This window comes from Archocentrus centrarchus, chromosome 4, assembly GCF_007364275.1.
Source record: "Archocentrus centrarchus isolate MPI-CPG fArcCen1 chromosome 4, fArcCen1, whole genome shotgun sequence".
In the NCBI taxonomy this organism is placed as follows: domain Eukaryota; kingdom Metazoa; phylum Chordata; class Actinopteri; order Cichliformes; family Cichlidae; genus Archocentrus; species Archocentrus centrarchus.
The window spans coordinates 15,104,915-15,126,671 of record NC_044349.1 but is presented as its reverse complement, the minus strand read 5'-3'; the positions used below and the strand labels follow the sequence as shown (position 1 = coordinate 15,126,671).

At 39.2% G+C, this 21,757-nt stretch overlaps 1 protein-coding gene across 1 annotated transcript in view; it reads right to left on the bottom strand.

Annotated features, from left to right (window-relative positions):
• The window catches only part of ptprsa (protein tyrosine phosphatase receptor type Sa), a 131,566-nt gene that overhangs the window by 48,013 nt on the left and 61,796 nt on the right, over positions 1–21,757 (bottom strand). The window contains exons 9-16 of the mRNA XM_030728129.1: positions 19,387–19,656; positions 18,568–19,149; positions 17,816–17,952; positions 17,563–17,707; positions 10,686–11,006; positions 7,829–8,022; positions 6,667–6,693; positions 5,423–5,540 (exon numbers count right to left, since the gene is read on the bottom strand). Coding sequence (XP_030583989.1) covers positions 5,423–5,540; positions 6,667–6,693; positions 7,829–8,022; positions 10,686–11,006; positions 17,563–17,707; positions 17,816–17,952; positions 18,568–19,149; positions 19,387–19,656 — 1,794 coding nt within the window. The remainder of the gene's footprint in view (positions 1–5,422; positions 5,541–6,666; positions 6,694–7,828; positions 8,023–10,685; positions 11,007–17,562; positions 17,708–17,815; positions 17,953–18,567; positions 19,150–19,386; positions 19,657–21,757) is intronic.

Sequence of the window (21,757 nt, the reverse complement as noted above, 5' to 3'; positions counted from 1 at the left end):
GGGATGATCAGGTTTCCTCTCATTTTCTACTTCTCTTGAGCATGTCACTCGTGCATATGCAACTTTGTAAATGTTGATGCCAACATATACATACAAAGATTTGACTGAGGGCTACTATAGTGGTAGGTATGTTAGCTTTAGGATATACTGGGGGTGAGTGAGGCCTTTCATAACATTAAAGGCCAAGTAAAATCTGTCTCTGATCTCTATTTTCCCTTTATGTCTTTGAATGTAATCTGCTTACTGTAAGAGAATATGTGTCTATATTTCAGGGATTCATGGAGAGCAGTAATTTGTAGGGTGGGATATGTAATGGAGAAAGAAAAGCAATAAATTTCACATGGCCCATTTGGAGAGAAGGAGCCATTAAAAGAAGCAAGGAGAAAAAGAGTTCTTTTGCATGATGCATCAAGTACTGGTGAGCTTGGCCTAAGGGAGTTTTAACCAGTTAAGATGTTACAAGTGCAGGATACCCAGCTGTCTTTAAAGCTGTAAGCAACAACAGTGTGGCTGATTTTATTTTAATCAATATCGATCCATACTTGGAATACAATTTTTAAATAATTAAAATAAAGCTTCATATCTTAATCCATCCATTTGAATGTCTCACACCCACTGATTTAATGTTTGGTACCTGATGATGCAGAATAACAGCTTTTCCCTTGCTTTCTAGCCTTGTGGGATATCGAGTTGATATTTTGAGTAACCTGGTGCACGGACTACCAATGAACAGCGTGCTTTTGCAGCATCGTGTTTTGATTTTGTTTACTGGATTGTCTGCCTTTTTTTTTGGACTCTTATAATAAAGCCCTGACTATATTTTCCATTAGCATCTGAACAAGAAAAAACGATTGTTGGCCATGGCTCAGTCTAGCCCTTAAAGGAAGAGTTTTAAAAGTATGAATCATGAAAAGCTGTTTTTTTTTTTTTGTTTTTTTTTTAAAACCTGGCTTTCACTCAGCAAACAAAGACCGTTTCAGCCGCTGAATAAATGTTGTTCATCTGTGACTCACAAATAGGTATGGAGCACCAGTTTTTTTTTTCTTTTTCAAATGATACAAAATCTTGAGATAGACTCTTTTAGATACTTTTTGATGCACAAAAAAAGTCTGGAAAGTCTGGAAGACAAAAAGCCTTGGCCACTGATGTGAATTTTCTTTAAAGTGGCAAGAAAACATACCATCTTTGTCATGATGCTCTGTATTGATGTCCCTTTTCAAGCCTTTATGCTACATATAAAAAAAAAAACCCAAGGCAGTGACGTCTTCTGTAGGCAGTTACTCTCCTCAAGTGTGTGCTTGTTTAAAAAGAAGAAAGAAAACAAAACAAAGCAAAAAAGTAATTGCTCGGGTTATGTGTGTTTTTGTGTGTTTTTTAAAGGTTTTGCAATCATAAGGTTTCAAATGGTAGAATATTTAATTAATTTAAATTATGAATTTGAAGTGTGCCAGTTTATTAATGAGTTCACACAAGGGCAAATCACATTAAGGAGTGATTGTTCAGTAAACATCTATTTTCATTGTGAAGAAGAAAATATCAGATATTTCGGTTTATAATTTTTGGGAAAGTTGGGATCCATATTTAGTATGCATTTTATATGAAATGTATAGAGTTTCTGTTTTCTTTTTGTAGTTTTAAATGTTACACTTACAGTACTGTGCCAACCCACATTTCTTTATATTTTGCTTAAAAAAGGTAAATAGGTGCAGCAATTTATTTAAATGTGCAAACATACATGGAAATACAGCGCATAAGGCAAAAACAGAGTAAAAAAAAAAAAAAAAAAAAGCTTTTCTGCATTCATAATTCCATCAGCTTTGACAGGATCCCCAAAACCACTGGCTGAAATGCAGCCCTACACCATGACAGAGCCTCCACCGTGTTTTACAGATGACTGTAAACACTCACTGTTGTAACTCTCTCCTGACCTCTTCCATATATATTGAAGACAATCAGAACCAAAAATTTCAAATTTGGATTCATCACTTCATCAGACCTGTTGCCTCTGATTTTCAATCCAGTTCTTGTGTAATTTGGCATATCTCATCCTTTTCTTTTGTTTCCTTTACTTGGGAATGGCTTCTTTAAAAAAAAAAAAAAAGAAAATTAATGTTCATGTACTGTAGACAGTTTTTTTTTTTTTAAACCTGTGACTTATCATCTTCCACTTGCCCAGTTTCTGAAATATGACAGGTTTTTGGCTAATAGCTCTTTGGGAACCACATTGTTGGTGCACAAACACTATTTTAAACCTGTCAAACTCTGCTCTCTTTGGCATTTATCATAAATGGGAACAAATTATGTGTTTTTTGCGACAGGCTGTTAGTACCAAAGTGCCTTAAGATACAATTTAAAACTGGTTCTTTGCTAAGTTATCTGTTAGTTGCAGACACAACAGTGGTTCATCCCTTAAAGTAGGTGTCTTTGTTATGCTTGAATATTACATAGGTCAGTGTGAAGTGTCTTACCAAAAAAAAAAAAAAAAAAAAAAAAAAATCCTCTGAAATTGGGGCTAACAGAATATAAGAGTAAATTAAAATAAGCAAGTCCAATATCAGAATATAATAATAATAATTGTTAAAAGTGCAGGATACATGCAGAATATATATATATATATATATATATATATATATATATATATATATATATATATATATATATATATATATATATATCTGTCACATTTTTTCATGTTGTGTCCAATTAGCTCAGCTTGCTCTGTGGGAAAAAAACAAAACAAAAAAGCTATTTTTTCCTATTTTTCAGTGCTTGTCATGGACCTCATAAAGTTCAGCTATTTCACAGCTATTCACAACTACAGCATCCTAACAGCACTCTTGGAACAAGAAGAACAGCTGTTTTACCTGCAAGAAAGGCTGTTTTCACTGCCCCCACACCCCCATCTCTCACTCTTTCCCCTATTCGTGGCCCCTGGCATGAACCATTTCTTTAATTCAATAGTAATAAAAAGGAGAAGCTTTCCCTCCGAGAGACAAACAGAATTGCTCTAGAATGGCATATCAGTCAGCCCGTCCTGACAGAAGAATGGAGAGTGACAGCACTCACTCAAGCCCCTTTGGCAGCACCACGTTCCCTGACACCTGCAACACACACCTGTCAGGAGATGGGAAATTTGTGTGTATGCGTGTTGGGTTGTGAAAATGTGGGTTGTGTGTACAGTAGTGTCTGACATGCCACTGTATAGGTCTGCACATACTGTTGTCATAGGGGAAGGAATCAAATGCAAATACAAATTCAGCAAATGTACAGAAAAAAAATAATAATGGATAAGCAGGGAAAAAATTAATGGATGGATGCTTTAAAAATTGTTTGTTTTGGGAAGTAGAGGGGAGTGAAAACAATGACTGAAAAGGACCAGCCTCATTAGGATATCGGCAAAAAAAAACAAAAACATTTTTTTTTTTTTTTTTTACATTACTTGATCATCATACCACCTTCTCCTTTGTGATTAACTCTGAGAGTTTTCTAATCTAATTATGAGTATAAGCCCAAGATCAGCATTTAGTGCCGGCACTTTTTTTTCCCCTCTGCCTACAACCCTAACTGCTCTTCCTTCATTCTGCCTTCTGTCAAGGCTGATTGGACAGTGCCCCAGTTCTGTGCTCTCATCAAGCTGCAGCAGTAATTCTTCCACCTGCTTCAAAAGTACAGCCAAGCTGTTATTCCGGCCAGCTCTGATTTAGGGTCTTTTGTGTCCCTTTATCTGTATGCATTTTTTTTTTTGTTGTAAATGTTACTTGTAGCTTAAAACACATTTTGTGGACTGATTGTACCCAACAGGCTTAGTTTTCTGCATGTCACTTAGTCTAGTGGTTTCCAGTGGTTCTGTAACCTACTTCATTGTTGTATGCAGTATGAGCCATTGTCTATTTACTGGAAACCAGACCAGGTAGTCTTGTTTCACACACAATGCACCATAATCCAGGAAGTTTTCTTTTTATGTTTAGAGATACTAAGTTTAGGGGTCGTACTAAACCAATGCAATTTTGGGTTGGTTAGACAGTAAATGTAGATAATAGAGGGGTTATTTTTTAGTAAGCCACAGAAACGATGAGACATATATTATATCCTTGGATCCTGACATATAATAACACTTTCTATTCTAGATTGATAATAAAATCAAAAGATTGCATGTATGCAGGCATGTTTAAGTATACAGTAAGTATGTTCGTATATAGTTGAGCACATATTGACTCTTTGAGCCCTTCCCAAATATATGTAGGGATGCTTACGCAAATGGGTGCTTTCATCTTGGCTCAATGCCTTAAAATCTTTCGCAGAAGGATTTCAAACTCGCAGGGAGTCAACCTCAAGTTTACAGTGGATATAAACACTCTACACACCCCTGTTAAAATGCTAGATTTTGTGGTGTAAATAGTGACACCAAGAGAAATCATTTTAGAACTTTTTCAGCTTTTAACATGAACTCCAACCTGGGCAATTCAGCTGAAATCGGGGGGGAAAATACAAATGAAAAACACACAATAACTTTGTTGCATAAAGACGCGCACCCTTAAACTAACATTTTGTGGAAGCATGTCAGGTTTCGGCGTAAGTTAAGGGCATAGGGTTTCAAAAAAATACTTGTGAATAGAACATTTCTGAAATTATTTTTCTCGGCTATTTTTTTTTTTTTTTTACATTAACCTGGTATTTTAGCAGAGGTATGCCGACTTTTTATATCCACTGTAAATCATGTTCATAGTAAATAAACTGCCAGCTTCCAGGGAGGCATACAGAGTCTGGTCAAACAGGTGTGCTTTACCCGTGGTAACAAAGGAGGAGAAATCTGAAGGTATCAATGCTTTGTGGAGTGTAGGCCCTAACATTTAATTCTTACAGCTAAAACCAAAGACCAACAGGTGTTTTCATGCTGTCATAATCTGTCTGAGGAGAAAAAAAAAACAACCTCACACCATACCCTGATCTCTAAAATCTGTGGCTAGTCTTCAGAACACGACTCAAATGATAAATGAGGCACTGATAAAAACAAGCACTACCTTAGACTTAGATGTGCCTTGAGTAACACAGAGTAGTTGAACATACTGTTAATATCATACCCTAGATTGCTGTTGATAAAGAGTCCTAATTACACTTAGCTAACCATCAGAAATGCTTGGATTTATTCATTATTGAATTTTTTCATGTCTACTAAATAGATCTGAATCAGTTAATCATGCTATATTGTAGCTCGCTGTGAGGGTTCTTTGAATGCTGTTAAATAAATACGAGCAGGCAATCATTGCGCAATCGTAGCAGAGACAGCTGGATAAGAATGAACAGGAGTCCCTGAGCAAGAAACCCTCCAGTTGCAGGCAGAAAAACAACAAGTTAGCTTTACTACTGCATGAACAAAGGTTCTCTGACAACAAACAAATCAATTATTTATCACTGTACTAACCTGCCCCTTTGGTCACCACCAGTTTGGGTTTGCTCCGAGCACCATCCCCCTTGGTGGTGTATGCTGCCACTGTGATGGAGTAAGTGGTTTCTGGCTTGAGTCCTCCAATGACCATTTCCTATGGGACACATGGAAGAAGCAGGGACAGGAAAATGTCAAAATATGTCTTGAATTTTTCATGATTTGACCCCACTTCGTGCAGCTCAAACTGCCTTATGCAGAATGTTAATCTAAGTGAAGTGTCTCCTGCTCCTCTTTATTAATTTTCACGAGGCATGCATTAAATGTAATGTTTCCCCCCTGTGTAATGGAAGACATTTCCATTACATAAATTCTTAGATCTGCCAAGGTGGAGGAGGGACATTATGCATGTAAATGGAAAGTAGTTCCACTTAGTCCTTTAGCAATATTCCAATCAACAACTTAACTTTGATAAATGCATGCTGAATACATCCTGGCCATTCCCTGGTAGTTTTTTTTTTAAACCTCAGCCATTAAGTTTCCTTGAGTCCTCTTCAAAGAGAGGCTTCCGATCAATTCTAATGAATCTTTCAAGAGAGAAGGTTTGAACGAATGCAGAATTAAGTTTTTAACAGGCAGAAGGATGGGAGAAGTCAATAAAGGTAAATGAGCTGTAAGCAGTGTGTTTCACTTGACATGGTACTCATGTAACATAGATGGACCTAGGTTTCAAACCTGGGTTCAAAGGTAGAGTATATTACTTAGAAAGATCCAAATATGGGTTGTAAAAAGCTATTCTGTAAACTGCTGTCTCAATATATATGAAACTCAAGGAAGCGCAGTATTTCTAAGGCACCACAGTGAAAATAATATATATATATCTATGGATCAAAGATTACACAAACACAAAAGGAAAAAAAAAATACAAACACCACCAGAGCACAAGACATGACACACTGTCAGCACGCAGTATGATAGTAGCGTTAGCATTCCAGGCATAGTGGTCAGTGGATATTGCATCAGTCATCAAGTGTATAAACTAAATGATGACAGAAGTTAAACTCCTTTTTGAAACTTGTTTTTTTTTTTTTTTGGTTATGTATAGCGGTGAGACTGAGTGACCTGAGAGTTTAGGTTTAGGTCTTGAGCCACTATGTTATCCAGACTTACTGAATAAAGATCGGACAAGCTGTGCAAACTGTGGATCCAACCAGGCTGATGCAATACCCTCTGTCTATACCGTTTCAGGCACACAAAGCACCCAGGTGAAGCTTCGTACTCACATATTCAGCTGTATCGTCCGTTTCCCACTAACCCCCCCGCCAAAGAGTGCAGGAGAGAGAGAGAGCAATATTTTTTTCAAAGAAAGAGAAAAAAAAGAAAGGGAAGAAATAGGATTGTGAGAGACGAGGGCATAAGAGGTTTGGGAGCAGGGGGTGGGTATCAGAAATAGGTCACTAGTTTTAGGAGGTCAGGAGAAAAAGAAGCTGTTTGAAGTTTATGTTGTGAGGAGCGGCTGAAACAAAGCTGAGAGCCGTACAGGTCTGCCAGTTTAACTATGTTACTGTTCAGCTGACAAAAAGACATATCAGTGTTAAGTTATCGATAAATACAAGTAGCGATGACATCAAAAAGTAGCATTACATGGATTAATGATGATAAAAGCTAAGGTAAATATAAAAAGGGGTTTTTGCCTGTGTATGTACTGCTACATTGTACGTCACTTTACATAAGGGTTACTGAGTGAACTAAGTGGTACAAATACGCACTTATTAGGTTAATTTACATCCAAAATATGTTGTATTGCACGCAGCCTTTTTGTGTGTTGTTTACCCAATTGTTCAGTACTATAATCTCCTTTTGGAACATTGGTAATGCACACAATCATCACTTTGGCAAGATCTCTCTAGAACTGTGTTGATGGAAACTTGGACAGAAAGAACAACAACAACAAAAAAAAACATCCTTTCCAATTCCATTAGTCAAAGCCTAAATTTTGGTGAAATATTCTCATGCCCATTTTCTTTGAGTCTTTGCACTGGATACACACACATAAATATTTCATTGCAGATGTTGCCATGAAGCAGGGGTCTTAACATTCCTAATAAAAGCCATTGAGTTAGAAGAAGGAGGACAAGATGAGTGAAGCTTTGATTATAGTTCTCATTGTGCGGCGTGCGGCTGAAGGAGAAAGAATGTTACAACAATATGAAATGAAATCTGCAAGGGGCAGAGCACTATCACTTTCCATATTCCTGCCACAACAGTGCGGAGTAACTACACAAGTCACAGTTTGCATAAGAAGAATAAAAATGCCATATGCATATGTTTGCAATTTTATGCGTGCAAAAATGTAATCAGTGTACAATATACGCATGCTGTGTGGTGGGATTTACATTTTTCTGACAACTGATTTGCACTGGGAAAACTGTGAGATGGTCATACCTGGGCATCAGCCAGCATCACATCCTTGATGAGAGGCAGGCCCCGAGACTCGCCATTTTCCACACGTACATAATGAACCTGGTAGCCACGGATCTGTCCGTGCTGCTTGCCTGGCGTAAGAGAACGCCACATCACCTTAATTGCTGTGGAGTTGAGGACCTCCACCTCCACCCGCCTTGGAGGAGCCCCAGGAACTACAAGAAGCAAAAAAAAAAAAAGAAAGAAAGAAAATCCTCAAATCAGACGGTTATACAGCTGTGATTGTGATTCACCATTTTTAGACGTCAGTAAGAAATGCTTTATTTAAATATACTGTCAGCTGCCAGTGCTACCCCTCAGCCTCCTGGCAGTAGAATTTTTAAGTGGCACGAATGGAAGCACAAGTTAATTACCAGGTCTCAGTAGATCTTAATGGGGTGCATATGAGCTTTAGTGACTTTATTCATCATATCAGTTCAAAAGTAAATGAAGTAAGATCCAGGAATAAGAAATGCTAAAATTATAATAAATATAAACCACTGAGAACACTGTCACTTTGTGTGATTGGCATTATTATGGTAAGAACGAAGTCGTCCGAGATTTCTAGCAGATCTATGGTACATCTATGGCATTTATTTGAAAATCCTAGGTGACATCTTTCTCCAGTAATCGTGTTCACAAGATTTTCAGAAAACTTGACCTCTGACCTTGAGGTCAAGGTTGCTGAGATTCGAGCTGGTCCGAGATTTTTAGTAGGTGTGTCTATGGTGTGACTTTGAGCATCCTACTGTAGGTCACATGGTTCTTGAGTTATCGTGTTCACAAAGTTGAAAACCGTCCAACCGCCCAGCGGGTAAGGTGACAACAATACCCCATCAGCCTTTTTAGGCTGGTGTAAAATGTGGAATAAACACAGTATTTTGACTCTCCACATCTTTTACACAGTTTGTGAGCACAATGCTGGATGAGAAACACACCTCACATTGTGCCATGACATAAATAACCCATCCATTTTCTTCCACTTATCCAATTCAGGGTTGTAGGGGGGGCGCTGGAGCCTATCCCAGCTGTCATAGGGCGGGAGGCAGGGTAGAGCCTGGACAGGTTGCCAGTCTGTCGCAGGGCTAACACAGAGAGACAGAAAACCATTCACACCTACGGGCAATTTACAATTACCAATAAACCTAACCCCATTAACTGCATGTCTTTAGACTGTGTGAGGAAGTACCTAGTGAGAACCCACACAAACACAGGTAGAATATGCAAACAGAAAGGCCCTGACCAGATGATGGAATCAAACGCAGGACCTTCTTGGTGTGAGGCAACAGTACCGACCACCGTATCGCTACATAAATAACCCTCGATTCATGTACACACAATGAAACCTACTGACAACTGGCAAGAATGATGGACAAATACATTTTTAAACAACAAACACACTCCAGTGTCAGTCTTCCCACAATATCCATCACACTCACACACACACACACACACACACACACATTCATCACTTCCTGTTGTCTCTTCCACCTTTTCAGTATGTGTCTGTCTGTGGTAAACCTTGTCTGTCAGTCATAATGACAGATTTTTATGGCAGGCCTTGCGTTCAGGCCTTTTAGTTTGCCACAGTTCATCCCGTTGTGAGATGGATGTTTTGTTGATAAAACTCTTCCACTCAAACTGCTTCCATTTGCTCCTTCACTAAACACTTTTAACTCCTGTTTTTTTTTTTGCCCCTAAATCATGATTCCACTTTTTTGTCATCTTCACCTACATCATTCAACAACTGTGTTTATTTCCAAAGCATTTTCTACTTTTCAGCCCTGAATCTCCTTTCTTAATGTGACACTTAAAGACACTTACTATCATAATGACTGACTTTAGATAGATATTGTCACTGTGTTGTGACTTTCGCCCCAGCAATACCTGATACTGGTGCCTTTCAAGATAAGAGGCTAAAAAAATTATGCTCATCTCTCTTGGTAAGCTTGTCGTGCATCAGTGTCAGAACAATGCTCACAATTCTTTGTTAATGGGTGTGGAAAGGATCATGGAGAAGATGGAAAAGAGAAGCCAGTGCCAGCCATTTGTCAGTCATTCAGATGTGACACAGTCACATTTTTGCTTCTCAGTTTGTGGTCTCATTTCTGCCATGTTTATTAATTTTGTACGCAGCAGTCCCACAGAGAAAATTGCAAAGTGCACCATTCTCAGTTGTTTCTGTGAAGTAGGTCCCACCTGAATGCCTTGAGCGAGGCAGTGCAAAAGCAGTTACTGAACACAGTGGGCTACATATTCTGTTTCAGCCACCAGATTCATATAGGAAATTTCTGCTGCAACCTCAGATGTACTGATCCAACTATAACTGCATGAATAGATAAGGCCTCGTAGTGTACATCACTCATAAATGCTTATGGTCCTCAGCTGAGCAATAGGACACTGTTAAAAGCCTAGTAGAAGAGGTAAGATATTAGATATGGCAGCTATTATGAATTGCATTTAGTTATTTATGTTGCAATAGCAAAATGCTTGATTTCCCAGGTGTATTAACCATGTTGAGTGTTTCCATTCGTATGGTTTATAAAGCAGTATGCCATTGTGGTATTATTGGTATGCATTTGATACCATGTGATCAGAAGCTAGTGTATCTGGAATAAATGAAACAAATAACTTGTTTTGTGCATGCATGTGCAGCGTACGTCCATCACACTGGACATGCACTGCACATGAATGCATGCAACTAGTTACTCACACAGATACATATACAAAAAGAGTGTTTGCCAGTGGCATACTAACCAGCAATTTAGACTACTAAAGAGCCACAGAGCTATAATAAATAGTCGATACAAAAGCCTCTCCACAAAAGAGGTTCACCTACCGTCTTCATCTGTCCGACACATGAGGGGCTCGCTCTCAGGGCCAGGCCCAATCGCAGTGGAGGCAGACACAGTGATGCGGTACTGGGTCCACTTCTCTAATCGCTGAAGCAACACCTGCTCCTCGGTGGCAGGCACCGTGGGCTCCTCCAGTGGTTCCTCGGTGTCACTGGCCCCTTCTGACTGGCCCACCACCTGGTAGCGCACCCTATACCCCACCAGGTCACCATTCTGACTCTTCAGAGGTGGGGGGCGCCAACTTACCAACAGGGTGGTAGAGCTGGTGCTGCTGCACTTAACTTCTTGAGGGGGAGCTGAGGGCTCTGGTGAGGTGGAGAGGACAGGAGGGAGGGGGGCAGGTTGAGGACGAGGAGGATGGGGAAGGAGGGAGGAGGGGTGAAAAACAAAAAAATAAAAAAGATGGGAGAGATAAAGAAAATGAAAAGAAAGGGAAATTCAAAACTTAAATAAAAACTAGAAGAATAATCCAAACAAAACTGTAAAATAATAACAGATGTAAAAACGTTTAAAATAAAAAAATCAAAATCAAGCAAATGTCAACATAAGAGGCATAAATGGACAATGGCATAAGCAAATGTAATAATGAATCAAGATTGTTATCATTATGTGAAATTCGGGGTACTAGCTATGCAAGGCTTGATACTGGTACTATGATGTGTCAGTGCTTTACATTGTTGTGTATTACTGCAAACGAGACACTGTTTAACGTAAAAGAGCACTAATTCTTCCAGTTCAGGAGCTCTGAAAGTACTGAAAAAAATCAGTAGTCTATCTAAAAAATATATTGGATTTGCACCAGTGCTTCCAGTGAAATTAACATAATTAAATACCGTATAGGCCCACAGAGAGATTATGTATCTCTCCTTTAATGTTTTTTACACTATTAAATCATTCCAACATGGTGTCTATTATTTGTGTCTGAACTGGTCTTTGAAAACTTTCTAGATCAAACTCAGTGCCTTTCTTTCTAATCTGTGCCAAGTTCTTAGACAGCTTGAGCTTGTCCAGAGAATGTGCTGTGCAGGGAGCGATAACCCTTCTCATCCAGGCTTTGGTACTGCATGGAAAAGAAGACTTGTATGAAAATGTTTCTATCGATCAGGGGGTTTCCTTCATCAGCCCTGTGATAGTTTAATGTGAAAAATATACATCTTCCCACCTGATGTGACAAACCAAGTTCATTATTACAACTTTTGTGTCTTCAAAAAATAAATAAATAAAAATGAGGCATTCCACATAGAGCAGAAAATAACTGAAATTAAGAAAAACACGGGAAACAAAACAACATGTTCTCATTCCAAAAACAAAGTCTGAAAATATAAATTATGAACGAAAGGAGGGTACTGGGAAACAAATTTCTCTGTAACCCAGGTGACTCAAAAAGAAACTACAACAACAGTTAAAGTTCAAAATGACAACTCATGAGAAAACATGAAGAGAAACTCTGCATAAACACAAAATAAGAACATCCACATTCTGAGAAAAAACAACAAAAAAAAAAAACAAACGTAAAGAAAACACAAGCACCGTCTGCATAATACGTACCTGACTCCCAAAAATACAACATTTTAAAGACTTTCTTACCACCAGCACCTGACTACAGAATGAGCTCGCTTTATTGTGCGACAACACTTTCCCTGCCAGAAAGCATAGCAGAAATTCAGAGATGAATTCCTGTTTGAATCAGTAAGCCACAAGTTAGCTTTAGACCTGGTTTTTTTGGGGGGGCGGTTGACTACAAGAGAAAGAGTTGGCTCTATGCTGTAGCCAGGGCTGTTTGATACTGTACTGTCGGTTGGGAAGGTCCACAAGACTGTGAGCAGTGAAGCTATGGGTGGAAAAACTCCCTCCCAAGATATTCTGTTCTAGTGCATTTAGCCAAGCACACAAAAACATCCTTCCTTATTTGCAATTTGTAAAAATAAATCCCATTTCATAGCCCTGTGCCTATGTATCTTCATAAAGCTTACTGCCATTTTGAGAATGCCAAGGCACCATAATAGAAGAAGCAACATGGAAAGCTTGTGTTGCGGAATTCATAAAAGTTTAATGATAGTGTTCTGCCTGTAATGTCACTTTGGGTTGAACAGCTTTAAAAAAAAAAAAAATGAAAATAAAAGCAGGAGTTCTGAGTATAAGACAGGCCTCCTCCCAGTGAAGACTGAATGTTCTAGCACACAACAAATAAAACAGGACCTCAGCCACAGTTTCCAAACCCTTCTGTGTCCAATGGGCTTATTTACTTAAGGTCTTACTGGATTTTGAGCTTTTCAGCTCCTTTCCTTCGCTCATATTGTATTTGCAAACTCTCCACGTCAAGAATGATTGCTCAGTTCTCAATCTTTGTGGTGCAGAGAATGGCTATGAATCTGACAGGGGCCAAGCTATCACAGTGCACAGGCATCCTCATGCCTGATAACAGTTTAAGAGTGGCTGGGGCACAGCTTTAATAAAGTGCATATCCCATGAAGGCCAGTGGCAGGATTATGGATACTAGAACTATACAAGCACAAAAGAAGAAACTCAGCTAATGCTTCACTTGAGGTTCTTCCGTTCAAAGAGTTTCTCAAATGCTCTTTGACAAATAATTAGTCATGTCTGCGTTCATATCCTCCTCTTTGACTCTTAGGTCTGTTGTGATGTGACTGGGTGCTCTGGATATAAAATCTACAGTGTCAGGTGCCGGTGGCATACCTAATTATTATGACTACATTCAGATTAACAGTGCCTCAAGAGTGAAGCAACTTACATACATTAATGCTAGCAATTTAGCTACGTGAGTCATTACTGAATGCCTTTTGTGAGCTGAACTCTTAAAATGACAGATTGCCAGTGCTTTTGCTATCAGAGTTTAAGCACATGTCTACATCAGCACTGTATTTTCATCAGATGACAGGATGTTCGCATTTGTAGATCATTATGGAATTAATCTCTCCACTGATGCCAAATGGCCATGGTGTGGCTCGCACAAATATTCCAATATATCTAAAAACCCACTTCAATTACAGTAAGTGTGCTTGTGTGGAGGGAGGGGTGGTGGCGTCTGACTGCTTGTTTGGTTAAATACAGAGGATTTAGAATCTGCCACTTTAATTTGAGAGATAGCACTTGAGTGGCTACTGGCAGGTTCTAGGTATAATCTAAATGTGTAACAAAGCCTGACAATCCAGGGCCTTGGCTTATAGCTCATCGCAAAGCATGAAATTAATTCTGACGCTATGAAATGGGATTCTTATCTGCCACTCTGGGGCCCTGCAGTCCCTTTACACCCACTCCCAGGGTCTGTCTCAGGTCCTGTTACCCTGCCTTGTATGTGGATAACAGCTAGAGGAATGCTGGGAGCGCTTCCTGGCTCTCAGGTTGTGGACCCACTCCGGCCATGTCTGAAAGATCTCACAAATATTATCTCATCCTGGTTTGACTATGGCAGCATACCTCACAAGGCCTTGCTTCTGAATGGGGGCCACTGTTGCCAATAACATTTGCTGTATTTAATTCGGCCTGTTATAATACTGGCCAAGAGAACTGAATGAAATGATTTTGGTGCTCTATCGTTTGATAAGTTGTTTGGCACCAGTCGCAGCAGCGCAATTAAATTCGAAGAGAACTGTTATTCTTTGAAGTGACTTTTTCTGAGTTCTTGACAGAATGGTCCCCATGACAATAGCCTCGGGTAATGCTACTTGGACTGAGCACAAACTTCAACGATATGTGAACATTTTTACCACAGATACTAGACAACAAAGCAAACTGGAAAATCATGTTGTCTGTCTTTCTTTTCACTATGTGGTAAAGCGTTTCAGTCTGCCAGACGTCACGATGGATTCAAATCCAGCTGAAAGGGGTCTACGGGGTTGCGAGTGCAACAAAAGTAGAGTTTGCACTTGAAGCACTAAAATTATATGCTGCTGCTCTGTTTGGATAGAACATGCAACGGCAACATATATATAAATATATATATATATATATATTTAATAATCTTTCAAATGAACTAGAGTAAGTTGAGTCAGGCAAACACTTACACTAAATATCTTCTTCATTATATTGACCATGTTACTGTATTTGCAGCAGTTTTAAACCGGTGGCTGTTGCAGTTCTTTGCATTTATATGTTGATAATGGCCCATTTTTGCCTTCTTAACACATTTCGCTTTTTCTGATGCACAGAATGACAATTTTAGAAGTCCGTCTGACATTAAATGTGTAGAAAGGGTATGCTTTCTGCTCAGTATAAGCAACCAAACTGCAGCTTAATGTTGGCGTTTCAGCAAAAAAGGGTGATTAATTGGATGACTATATGGATGTCTCGGGTAAATCTTTGATTAAGGTTATGGCAGACTGAATCCCTAAACCACACAACCACTTACCTCAGAGCTTAAGTTATTTAATGTGTAGTGTTAGAAAATATTTTGCATTGCCTGAATTATTCTTTGATGTTTCTGGTGTCCACAGTCATAGACCGATGGCTGTATTTCACTACTGTGTAGTGACAATGCATTAAAATAGAAATCCTTAGCTGAGACCAGAACTGAAGGTGAAACCACAGAAGCAGAATGGTAGAAAAGGCAGAGGTGGCTATTAACCTTAAAATAGTAGCTGAAATAATATTCAATATTATTAATGTCATCAATATTATGGAAAGCAGAAATTAGATGGGACACAATATTTACAAAAATATGTATATATACTGATTTGAACAGAGTTTGATAATATCTAGGAGATTTTTAAGGCAGGTAGACAAATATCATTATCAACCAATGGTCATAGTTTTTGTCCCTTGTAAATGAAGCAACTCAGAGGAAGAATCAAACCTATTACTCAAAAAGCAAATTTGCAATGTGCTGTTTTGTCTATTGTGTTGTAGTTACTTTGTCTGTGGTGGACTAGGGTTCAGGGAAGACCCCCCCCCCCCCCCCCCCCCCAAAAAAAAAAAAAAAGAAAAGAAAAGAAAAAGAAAAAAAAAGCCAAAAAGAGCAGCAAGCTACTGTTTGGAGTGATGCCAAACCAATACTTTCAGATAACCCAGAAATGAATACAAACTGATAAATAAATAATTAAAACATCTTACAGAAAACTTTTCCAAAAGAGTCAAAATAAAAGGGAGAGGTCACAAAGTAAGCAAGGTGATGTCAAGCCATTCAAAGGAGACATTTTACTCCAATGCACAGGGGAACAAGTGGAAAAAAAGGGAAACAGCAGGAAGAGGGTGATGTGATAGAAAGATAGAGGTGTATCCAATCCAATCAGCTTGTGGTTTACCGGTCAAGAAAAAAAAACAATCAAGGAAATCACAAAGACACAATGATGGGTGAAGATGTGCACAGACACTCCAAAGACACCAAGACAAAAGTGGGGCTGGATGAACATAGAGTATTATCATGCCAGGACTGTTTAAAGATCAGTGGTACAGTGATCGGTTTTCAACAGCACCCCAAGTGGGCAGGAGTGAGTGTGGCATGCAGGTGGCACCCTCCTCAGTGACTATGCACTGCCTGTGTAGCTCTGCTGCCTGGCAGTAAAAAAAAAGAACTGTGAAGTGGTTGTTCCAAAGTGCCCCCCCCCCCCCCCCCCCCCCCCCCACATCCAGATGTGGGGATACAGCCAACAAGTTGCACTGGTAGAAACAGAAAATGTGTTAAAAGAAGTCTCTCTCCCGCCATGGCTCTCCCTCGCCTGTGTAAAACTCCTCTAGTTAAAACCTGGCAGAATCTAACACAATGCAATTCATTGAGAATATCAATAGACACTCCAACAAAGCATGTGTGTTTGACTTCTATATTATTACAATGACTGGCTCAGATTCACCAGAAATCCCTTAAACCCAGTTATATTTTCAAGGTTTTTCATCATTAATGCATTATATCTTAATACACATCATTGTTGGGCTTTTTATGTAGCATAAACCCAAAAGGCATGAATACATTAATACACTGTTTTACTTTTACCTACTACAGGATCTTTGATTTGATAAGCTATGGGCATTTTCTTTCTCTACAGATTCCACTGCTGTGCACTATGTGATGTCACTCCTGTTATTTTTAGCCAGGTGTTTTGAATAATTCAGTTGTGTTTCAGTAAAATGCAATAATCAGTGCAGAACAGACTTGCTACAATAAATTTTTAGGGTGGGAATGTTAGTAATTCAGGTGACTACCACTGGGTTTTTGTTCTTTGATGGCTAAATTCAACTCTCAATTCCACATTGCTACTACACATACAGTTCGTGTAAGAGCCTTGGCGGTCTTAGAGGAGATCTGACATTTTTTGTGTCTTTGTCACATGGGAAGTGCAATTGCTGTTGAGGAAAGAAAAGCAAATACAAACCAAAGTAAAAGGGAAATAAAGAAAACGGCCAAAATTGTCAGTCCACAAAGACTCAATATGTTTGACAGTATTCAGTACACTCACATTTTGGCACCAGAGCTAATTTAGAAGATAAAGTAATTCTCAAATAATGAAAAAAAAGGTTGCAAAACCACCATACCACCGAGGTAGAGCATACCAGTGTTGTTTGGTTCAGTAAGGTTAGCAATATAAAGGTCAAATATAAAAATATGAATCCATAAAAGAAGGCAAGAGTTCAACAACACAACAGTTAAATCAGTTTTGTTATGTAGTCTCAATCAGCTTTAAACTGTGATTATAACATCATTATTAAGGGAAATGTAATGATACAGCTGACATCAGAGAACAGGGAAAAAAAAAAATACATAACCCCATTGGAAATTCCGTTTAGTATTCAGTGTAGCAAGGATTCACAAAAGGCATAATCATTTTTTTAACTGTGGAATAGGAAAATATTTTTGTTAGCACATCCGCAAAGAAAACAAGACGGGAGACTGAATAAAAGGCTACATACTCGCTTGCAAGGTCTTCTGTATAATGTCATTTGTGAAGGCTCCGATGCCTTTGTTAGAGATGGCTGCCAGGGAGAAACGATACTCTGTGTTGGGGCGGAGACCTTCCACAACGTATGACATTGTGGGTCCAAATGTTTTCTTCATCTGTTGATTAAAAACATAACTTTGACAAGTCTGATTTTAAACAGCATGCAGTGTCTGATAATTAAGAGCTTACTGAATGTAAAATCCAACAAACACTGAAATTCTTACCTGGGGGCCATGACCGACTTCCATATAACGAAGTTCATAACTTATAATTCCTTCTTTCTCATAGGCAGGTTCCCAGGTCAGCTGAATGCTGGTGTCAGACACAGCTCCAACCTGGAATTTGGATGGCTGACCTGGAACTGAAGAACACAGCAGAGGATATTGTTGCAGGATAGGTTTTCAGAAATTAGTGGTACTAAAGTCCCATCCAAATACAAGTGGTCATGAATCATGACGTCTGTTATTTTGATTGGCGAATTTTTAATTAAAAGAACATGTATTATCCTCTAAATTATATTTGCATAGATAACACGACACTACTCTCTGCAAGCGGGTGTGCTCATGGTCTCACTCAGCTCTGGAGCCGATCCCGGTGAGTTCTTTCTCAAATCTGGCAGTTTTTTGTCCAGACTACAATAATCAAACATACTGTGACATCATCTGGCGATGTGTGAGTGAACTTTGCACAGCAAGGAAGAAAACAGTGTCTCTTAGGCAGTAAGCACAGTCTATTTAAGGTTTAAGAAAATACAAGATGCAACAGATTCATAAAATAACAACTGTTTATTCTTCATCTAAAATCTTCTGGTTTAGGGACCATCCTTCTAGAAGAATTTCTGTCTAACTTACTTTAAACTTACCTAACAATGTGCTGTCAACATTTTTTGAACATTGAACAGATGCTTATCATACATAGTTTTAACTTCAGCAACTGAGCTGACCTAGCCAGGAAAAATCCATTGTCGTATCCTTACCTCCTTGCAGTACTTTGACATGGATGGGTTCTGAGAAAGGTCCATCACCTACAGAGGTAAATGCTAAGACTCTGATTGTATAGGTCTCTTGAGGAGTTAGGCTCTGGATAGTGGTGATGAGGCTGTCCTGGACATTATGGATCCACCAGTTGCTCATGGGCTGGGAGTCATCCTTGGTGTAATACACACGGTAGCCCTTGATCTGCCCATTGGGTTCCTCTGGCTCTTCCCACTGAACCATCATGGTGTTTTGGGGAAGAATCTGGGCCTTAATGTTTCGTGGTGGACTGGCGGGGGCTTGTTCACCAGTCCGAGTTTCTACCGGCTCACTGGGAGGACCCTGGCCAATTGTGTTGACAGCTGAGACACGTATTTCATACTCTGTGTTGGGATAGAGGCCACCAATGCTATAACGTGTTGTGGTGATGTCATCCACAGTTTCATATTTGCTGTCTGGGGACTTGGCCCTATACTGGATGATGTAGTATGTCACTGGATCTGGGTTTCCTGAGTCCCAGGTGATGGTCACGCTGGTGGCAGTGGTCTCAGTAACCACAGGGGTACCCGGGGGCTTTGGGAGAGCTGTTAGAGTGACAAAACAGAAATTAAAGCAGAAGCAGTTATTTATAAAGACAGTAAATTTTAATTTAAAAAAAAAAACATAAAGCTTGGACATCTCTTCACAAGTTCCAAGAACATTATGGCAAGGCAGACTATAAGTGCAATTTTAGGTAATCCTGGCAGTTAACTGATCTTGAGAACTCTAGAAGTATGTCTAAGTCAATGGCACCATTCTTCACATGCACAGTTATCTCTTACATTTGACAGTGATCTGCGCCACAGCTTCAATAATCCCAAGGCTGCTCATGGCGACACAGGTGTAGTTGGCTGACTCACGGACGCTGCTCAGTTCAAGAACGTTCCTACCCACTGGCATCTCATCCTCTGGCGTCAAATCCTCTGAGTTCAGCATCCACTTGACATAAGGCATGGGCGACCCCACTGCCACACACGTTATGTTGACACTACCACCGGGCATAATTTCCTGACTTGTTGGTGGAATGGAGAAGCGAGGAGGCACCCGCCGGACTGGTAGAAGGCATGAGGAAGGGGGAGAGGATGACAACAGAGGGCATGGGTGTCAAAAAAAGAGAGAGAGAGAGAGAAAGAGAGAGAGAGGTAACAAGAGAGGCTGATGAAAATGGACCTTTCTCAAGAAAATACTTAACACAAAAGGTTTAACATGGTAAACGTGAACTGAAACACAAAATAAAACTAGACTTTTCAAAACATAAAAAAATATACAAATAATGAGAAGGAACTAAACTAACAGAACTGCTTCAACAACAATATAGATTAACAATTAAGCAACGATTCATAGCAACAAGGTTCCATTGACCAATATTTGACCCATCACAGCACAATTAAAGACACAAAAATCTATTACGAGTTTCTCATCTTTGGGACTGAACTTCTGACAAATATACAACTACAGCATAACCTATCCCCGAAGTATGAGGGTGTGTAGTAAAGGCCATGTGATAATGCTATCACATAAGACCAACATGGCAACCTGGAACTTCCTGTCCTATCAGGCACTCATGCCAAACAAGAAGTTAGCCATTACAGGCTTCTCCCACAGCACAGGAAGTGTAGGGTTACTGACTATTGACCATCTACATGAGGTCTCTAAACACATTCTACCATATGTTTGCCACTTGACACCTGCCTCTACTTCCTGGTTAGCTTAAAGATGAGAAACTTTAATCAGATTTTTGTGGTTTAGGGTAGATCCACTGGACAAAGCCTTATTAAGATCTGACACGGTTCCATTGATAGATGCAGCTATCAGTTTCACAGACAGCATGCATAAATAGATCGAGGTAAATTAAGGAGTAAATGATAACAAAATCAGATATAAAAATTGAGATAAAATGCATAGAGGAATATAACTGAAGGGTCGCTAGCATGCCCAGACAAAAGACGATTGGAGAGGAAAGTAGAGGTACAAGATAGAGGATTTGACATCCGAAGGAAGTATAGAAAGAAAGGGAACAGAGTAGCAAAGAGTAACAGAGGAAGAAAAATAGAGGGAAGGTTGGAGGAGGGTAAAGGGGGGGAGGGAGTAACCCGCTTCAGTGCTGTGTAAACTTTGTTTCTCTTTAGCTAATGTGACAAAATGTGATGGTGGCACATTGTCACATCGCAGTCCCAGTTAACACAAAATAAATACTGAGGAACAAGTTGTGTGCCTAGAAATACACAGAAAAAGAATTATAGTAATTGTAGCCAAAGAGTCTACTATCACAGAGTGTTGGAGAAAAGAAACTGGAGCAGAAATCCAGAGGATAAGACAGAGAAGAAGTAAAAGGAGAAACAGAGGTAACTGAACTGGGACAGAATGAAAGCTAGAAGAGAAAGACAGGGAGAACCTCAAAACTCATGGATAGGACTGGAAATTTGAGTGGAAGGAGGCTGATAATGAGCCTAATGTGCACGGAAAGGTGTGAAAGATACTATGTACTTACATGTGTTTATATGTATATATAAATAGATATGTGCATTTTTTTTTTTTGCATTGGTATAGGAATGATTGTGCAGAGTATGCAAAAGTTGGAGAGTGAAAGAGCATGATTTAGCAATAAGACACTGTGTTCATGAGAGGCATCCCAGCAAACACTTGATACAGATAGTAACATGCAAGAGGAAGTCTAGCTTAATGCTAACAGTAATTAACACACAATTTTTACAATCTTTGGATGTATAAATCGTGCAGGGTTGTACAATTTTGAGTTTTCCTTTCCCATGTTAAGCTAATTTAAGCTGGAACACTGTTTTTATTATAATATCCATGATGTTGATATACCATGTTGTTTTGAGCCAGGAAAAATCCATGAGCTCTTACAATTTTTTTAAAAAAAGGTATGGACTATTACAGAGGTCTAAAACTTCCATGGTTGAAAAAGTCAACAGGGAAAAGTGGAGCAAAACACAGTATCTACATCTAAATCAAGATGGTTGTTGGGATGCAGACGTTAAAGAGACAGAAGGAAAGTAAAAAAAAGGCATAGAAGGAAAAAAATGATGAACTAAATGGAAGAGATGACTTCAGAGATAGACAAGACAGGAAAGACAGGGACGAGAGACAAACACAAGGCAGACCGAAACAGACTCAAGCAGCAAGACAATA